General features: G+C 50.4%; 1 protein-coding gene across 1 annotated transcript in view; it reads left to right on the top strand.

Moving 5' to 3' along the window:
- Clip2 (CAP-Gly domain containing linker protein 2) overlaps positions 1–2,047 on the top strand; it is a 57,716-nt gene extending 55,669 nt beyond the window's left edge. The window contains exon 16 of the mRNA XM_028765943.1: positions 678–2,047. Coding sequence (XP_028621776.1) covers positions 678–689 — 12 coding nt within the window. The 3' untranslated portion in view covers positions 690–2,047. The remainder of the gene's footprint in view (positions 1–677) is intronic.
- Positions 2,048–5,953: the final 3,906 nt, after the last annotated feature.

The following is a 5,953-nucleotide window of genomic DNA, read 5'->3' on the forward strand; positions in this document are numbered from 1 at the left end:
CTACCACTGAGCCACGCCCCCAGCCCCTCACTGGGGGATTCTAGGCAAGCCATCTACTGCTGAGCCATGCCCGTAGCCCTTGGTTTTGGGAAACGTAGTGTCCCAGTTTCCCTCCTCCTCACCCTCTTCTGCCCACATTATTGCAAATGCCTATGACTTACTTAGCACCTGGTCTAGGAGCATCCATGTCCCCAGCTAGCTGTGTGACTCAGGCAGATGAGGCTGGAGTAATGAAAAACCCAGTTTTGGCCCTTGGCTTTCCAGCTGTTCTGCATTTAACGAAGGCCAGACTTGGGAACAAGGATCTTTGAAGACTGTTCCTAGCCAGGTATCCCAGGACCAGGCAGCTGGTGGGGCTGATGTGGGCAGGGTTGGTGTGGCAGACTAGCCACCATCCTGGGAACTACTGTCTAGACCACATGAGGGTTTGTTTTCCCAGTAATCTTGTAAGAAACATAACTTCCAGATGTGGAACCAAGGCTGGTATATTACTTCATACTTCCGCAGATCCATCCTCTACAGAGATGCTTGGATTTCCTTGTAGAATCCAGGCTTTTCCTGCCACAGGGCCTTGACACATGTCCTACCCTCTACCCAGCTCTCTTCTCCTTTGTCCCTCCCTTATCTGCTTATTCATTCTTCAGGACTCTTGATGCTCAAGCCCTTGTTCTCTCTAGGACAAACACTGACCCCAAGGGACACCACGGACCGGCCCTACTCACACCAGAAGCCCTGCCAGGCTTCCCAACAGCGCCACCTTCAGGCAGGAGCCAGAACTGTCCCTTTGGAAATGAGACTGTGTTTGTAACGATATTGTCCTCACTGCCGTGGACACGTCCCACCTGAACCCCCTGCCGGACCAGGAGGCTCCCACAGACACGGCCTTCCACAGAGCGCGGTACAGCTGGGCCCAGCCATGGAGAACCTCTCTTTTCCCAAGGAGCTTCTTGAGTTTACAGAGGCTGAAGCGATCCAGTTGGGCCTCTCTTGGCTATAGCAGGCTGCCTCGAAGGCTTGTCTGGGCACCTGGGTACTCTCCCCCTCTCTTCCCTTCTGGCGTCCCCAGGTCCCCTGCAGGCCCCTGAGAGATGGAGCAGGGCCCCTGCTTGGACGCATAACACACCAAGAAGGGCTTCATTCTTTAGAAACTAGGGAGGGGACTCCACGTGATGAGACTGTTTTACACATTGGTACAAGGTCCCTTGGGCCTCTCTAACCAGGGAAGATTTGGGGGTGACAGGCTCCTTATTCCTCGACACCAAGCTAGTATGCGTTACCCACCTCCCGTCTGCTGCCCAGAAAGCATTGAGCAGACAGCTTCAGTATTAGGTGAGCACACAACCCATTCTTACCTTGACCTCGAGCCGGGACTGGCTTGGGGCTTAGAGCCAAGAACAGGTAGAAAACTCTTTAAACAGCGCATTCATACGGCGTTTTGCTGGGTGAGAAGAATCAAACTGGTTCCCTTTATTTTCTGGGAACCCCTGCCATGTTACTCCAAAGACCCCAGCAACCCACAGAGTGCTCTGCTTCTGTCTTCCCAGGGAGGGACCACATGAGGATTGGCCCAGGTGGCCTGTGTGAGCACCATTGGGCACCAGCAGGTGGCGCTCTTGTCCTTAGGGCGGAGCTGAATTAGCGGCCCCTCAGCCCAATCCCCTGCTCCCCGTTGGCTTTTGAGTAGCACTTGCAGTTAACAGCAGCAGCCTAAAGCTTAGAATTGACGCTTTAGTGGCCCAACGACAGAGCCAAATATCGCTCTTTCCAGCACAATCGGGCAGCTCACGGATTAGGAATTAACAGCCAAAGGCTCCCACAGTAGGGACCCAGAAGGGGCTGAGCCCCACCCTGGAGTGGGCTTGCACCTGGTAGGTGTGCAAGAAGCCATTTCCCCATAAGCACTGGCCTTTGATGGCCCCCTCAGCCTACCCGGTGTGGCCACCAGCTGTGGCTCAGCCATTCCCACCCCTCACCCTCCCCCCAGTGGAATTGTGGAAGTGTGGCAAGTCCATGTTCGGACAATAAAGCTTGTGATTGAGGTACAGGACTCCTGCTGTTGCCTGCTTCTGTCTTGGACATCTTAGGGACAGGAGGGGGGTCCGACCTTTGCTCTCAAGTACCAGCTAATTCCTACTGAAATGTGAGTGGTCAATGGAGACGGAGGGTGGGGGGGGCACATGCTTTAGAGAGGCAGGATTTATAGGAGATGGACTAAGTCCCTAAGGATTAGTCCCTAAGGACTTCCACATGTGCACACATGCACCTCAGTGCTCATGCATGTTCATGCAAACGCACATGCGCACACACGCGCACGAGCACACGCACACAAGCATACTTTTTTAAGTCTGTGGGTGTCATACATTTCTATTGCTGTAAACAACCAAAAGCAACTTGGGAAGGAAAGGGCTTCATTGTCTCAGTTTAGGTCCTGTCCTGGTTATTCTCTGCTGGGACAGAACAGTGTGACCAAGGCAACTTACAGAATAAATCGTTGAATGAGGCTTACGGTTTCCAAACACGAGTCTGTAACCTTCATGGCGAGGGGCATGACAAGCACGGTGCTCCTGGAGCAGTAGCTGACAGCTTACATCTTCGAAAGCAAGGGCTAACTGGGAATGGCATGGGCTTTTGAAACCTCAAAGCCCACCCCCAGTGACACCTCCACCAACAAGGCCACATCTAATCTTTCCCAAACAGTTCCAACAACTGGGGGACCAAAGATTCAAACATGACCCTATGGGGGCCATCCCCATTAGTATCCACCACGTTCTACTCCCTAGCCCCCGCAGGCTTGTAGCTATATTATAATTCAAAATGAATTCCGTCCAACACGGTTCACAGGGCTCTCCTGAGACTTCAAGGCAATCTCTTAATTGTAACCCCCTGTAAAACGTAATTATATATGTCCTATAAGCGACGGCGCAGAGAAATTACTAAACTAGACCTCTCCGTGGGTGGAAAGACTTATTGGGGAACAAACTGCCAAGGCTTTATCTTCGAGGGCTGGAGAAGCAGAAAGATGAACAACCTGGTGGAAAGTGAGTGGATTGAGAATCGACAGGGCGGGGATCTGAGCTGACACAGGCTGTTGGGATTCACCAGGAACTAGGTGCCCTTTCCGAGGTAGCTGACCTTGGTGGAAGGTTATGAGAGATTCCTGGAGGACTAAGGTTAGTCTCTGGTACACAGAAACCTGCCTTAAAGTTTGTTTGTCTTCTGGATAACAATCCTAATGCATTACAGTGATTACTAATAACCACAAGACAGAGTCCCTATTAGGCTGTCTTAAAATCTCCTCTGACAACACAATCCAAAACTCTTCCATTAAAGCCAAACATGGAGACATGGGCCTTGAATCCAGCACTCAGGAGGTAGAGACAGGAAGATCTCCGGAGTTTGAGGCCAGCCTGGTCTACAGAGTGAGTTCCAGGCTAGCCAGGGCTACACAGAGGAAACCCTGTCTCCAAAAACCAAAAAACAAAACCAAACTCTTCAGTTTAACCTCGGGGAGATTCCTAGGAAAAAGCAGCCACAGTCTTTGCTGAAATATCCCAAGAATGGTTCCTTAGTCCAGTTGCTAATGTTGTTCCCCTCTGAAATCTCCTGAGTTGGATATCTCCTCAGCTCTCTGCGTGACTGTCTCTTACGCTCTCCTAGGATGGTTTACTAAGCCTGGCTTACAGCATTCAATGTTTTTCTAGTCCAAAGTCCCAAGCCAGGGATCAAGCTGAGCTGAGACTCCCGAGGCAGCCTGGAGTGTTCTGTATATCTGTCCTTCACTCGCACACTGGGTGTCAGATGACAAGAGGGTGTGGGGCCCACTGCTTGGTGCCCATCGCTTTAAGGGCTCCAGGTGAGGGGGTGTCACACCCTTTCTTTGGTGTGCCTACTAAGACATATTTTCCTGATGTTTTCTATCACCCATGTGCCCATCGAGTCTTGATTCATCCTGAAGGGTGGCACCCTTATTAAATTTCATTTATTTATTTATTTATTTATTTATTTATTTATTTATTTATTTATTTATTTTTGCTTATTGAGACAGGGTCTACCTGTGTATCCTTTGGCTGTCCTGGTCCTCACCGTTACAGAGATAGATCCTCCTGCCTCTGCCTCCCAAGTGCTGGGATTGAAGGCATGTGCCACTGCACCCAGCTTTCTTTCTTTCTTTTTTCTTTCTTTTTTTTTTTTTTTTTTTTTTTGGTTTTTCGAGACAGGGTTTCTCTGTGTAGCCCTGGCTGTCCTGGAACTCACTCTGTAGACCAGGTTGGCTTTGAACTCAGAAATCCGCCTGCCTCTGTCTCCCAAGTGCTGGGATTAAAGGCGTGCGCCACCACTGCCCGGTGAGACTCACTATTTCTAAGTCTTGTGTTTATATGTGCATATGCATACCTTATACACGTGCCACCTCCCACTTTGTCCTCTTTACTGCCCCCACTCACTTTTCTCCTTCTGCTCCTTTCTCTCCTCTTCTCTCTCCTCCCTTCCTCTTCCCTCCTCTTCTCCCTCCCCAACCTCCCTCCTCTACTCCCGTCTATCTCCTCTCCCCCTCCTCTTCCTCTTCCTCCTTCATGGCACCCAGGCTGGCTTTAAATTTACTGTGTAAGCTGGTGCTAAGACCAGGCTGTGAGCCGGGCGGTGGTGGCGCATGCCTTTAATCCCAGCACTTGGGAGGCAGAGGCAGGCGGATTTCTGAGTTCGAGAGTTTGAGGCCAGCCTGGTCTACAGAGTGAGTCCAGGACAGCCAGGGCTACACAGAGAAACCCCGTCTCGAAAAACCAAAAAAAAAAAAAAAAAAAAAAAAAAAGAGTCTCGCCTGTAGTGCACAGAATTCACCACAAGGTGTCGCTCTCAGCTATTCACCTTCTGATTCAATGTCATCTCTACGACGCTCAGAAAGCGTAGACCTTGACTGGCAAGCCAGCCCAGGAAAGGGACAACAGAGATCTCCCTCCTGGCCCTAGAGTTCCCTGGTGGTCCCAAGAAGCCACCAGGCTTGGTTCAGACCTCTATGTGGGTATCCATCTGTCCATCCATCCATCTTAGCAACAGAATCCAGCTAGAGACACAGGATATTCAATCCATCTCCAGGACCCCTTTAGGCAAGACTTGATGCCCCTGGACTCAGATCCTCCTTCCTATACCCAGATTCCTGTCTGCCACTGAGAGCGACTCAAAATGTCTTTGCTGGGGTCCTTGCTGAATTGAGGATGCATAGTTCTGGCTCTTGTCTAGAAACCTGGACAAGATGTCCTGTCCTTTCTTTTAAGTGACAGTAGAGGGAAGAACTAGCTGTCTTCTATGCTGTCCTCAGAGCCTCTTCCCTGGCTCAGCAGCTGTCCTTCCCCCCGCCCCGCTAGACCACTTCACAGTGGATTTCCCAGACTGTTCGGCAAACCGGGGCATCTTCCTTTTTCTCTCACTGGGTCCACACGCCTGCCCTACGCTGTAGCCACCACCTTCCATTCTTCACCTCTGTCAAAACTCCAGTTGCCAACTCAACACACCTGGAAAGGGGAGAACCTCAGGTAAGGAATTGCCTCCATCAGACTGCCTGGTGAATGCGGAGGGGGGGTCATTTTCTTGGTTGTTGATTGATGTGTAAGGTCCCAGCCCACTATGGGCAGTACCATTCCTGCCTGGTGAATGCGGAGGGGGGGTCATTTTCTTGGTTGTTGATTGATGTGTAAGGTCCCAGCCCACTATGGGCAGTACCATTCCTACACAGGGAGGTCTGGCTATACAGGAAAGGTAGCTGAACAGGCCAAGAGCCAGTACTGCCTGCTTCAATTGGCCCCTGCTTCGATTCCTGCCTTGAGCTTCTGCCCCAGCTTCCCTTAATGATAGACTGTAACTTGTAAGTCAAATAAACCCTTTCCATCCCAATTTGATTTTGGCCAGTGTTTTATATATATATATATATATATATATATATATATATATATATATATAT

The sequence above is a fragment of the Grammomys surdaster genome, unplaced genomic scaffold (assembly GCF_004785775.1).
Source record: "Grammomys surdaster isolate TR1022 unplaced genomic scaffold, NIH_TR_1.0 166, whole genome shotgun sequence".
In the NCBI taxonomy this organism is placed as follows: Eukaryota; Metazoa; Chordata; class Mammalia; order Rodentia; family Muridae; genus Grammomys; species Grammomys surdaster.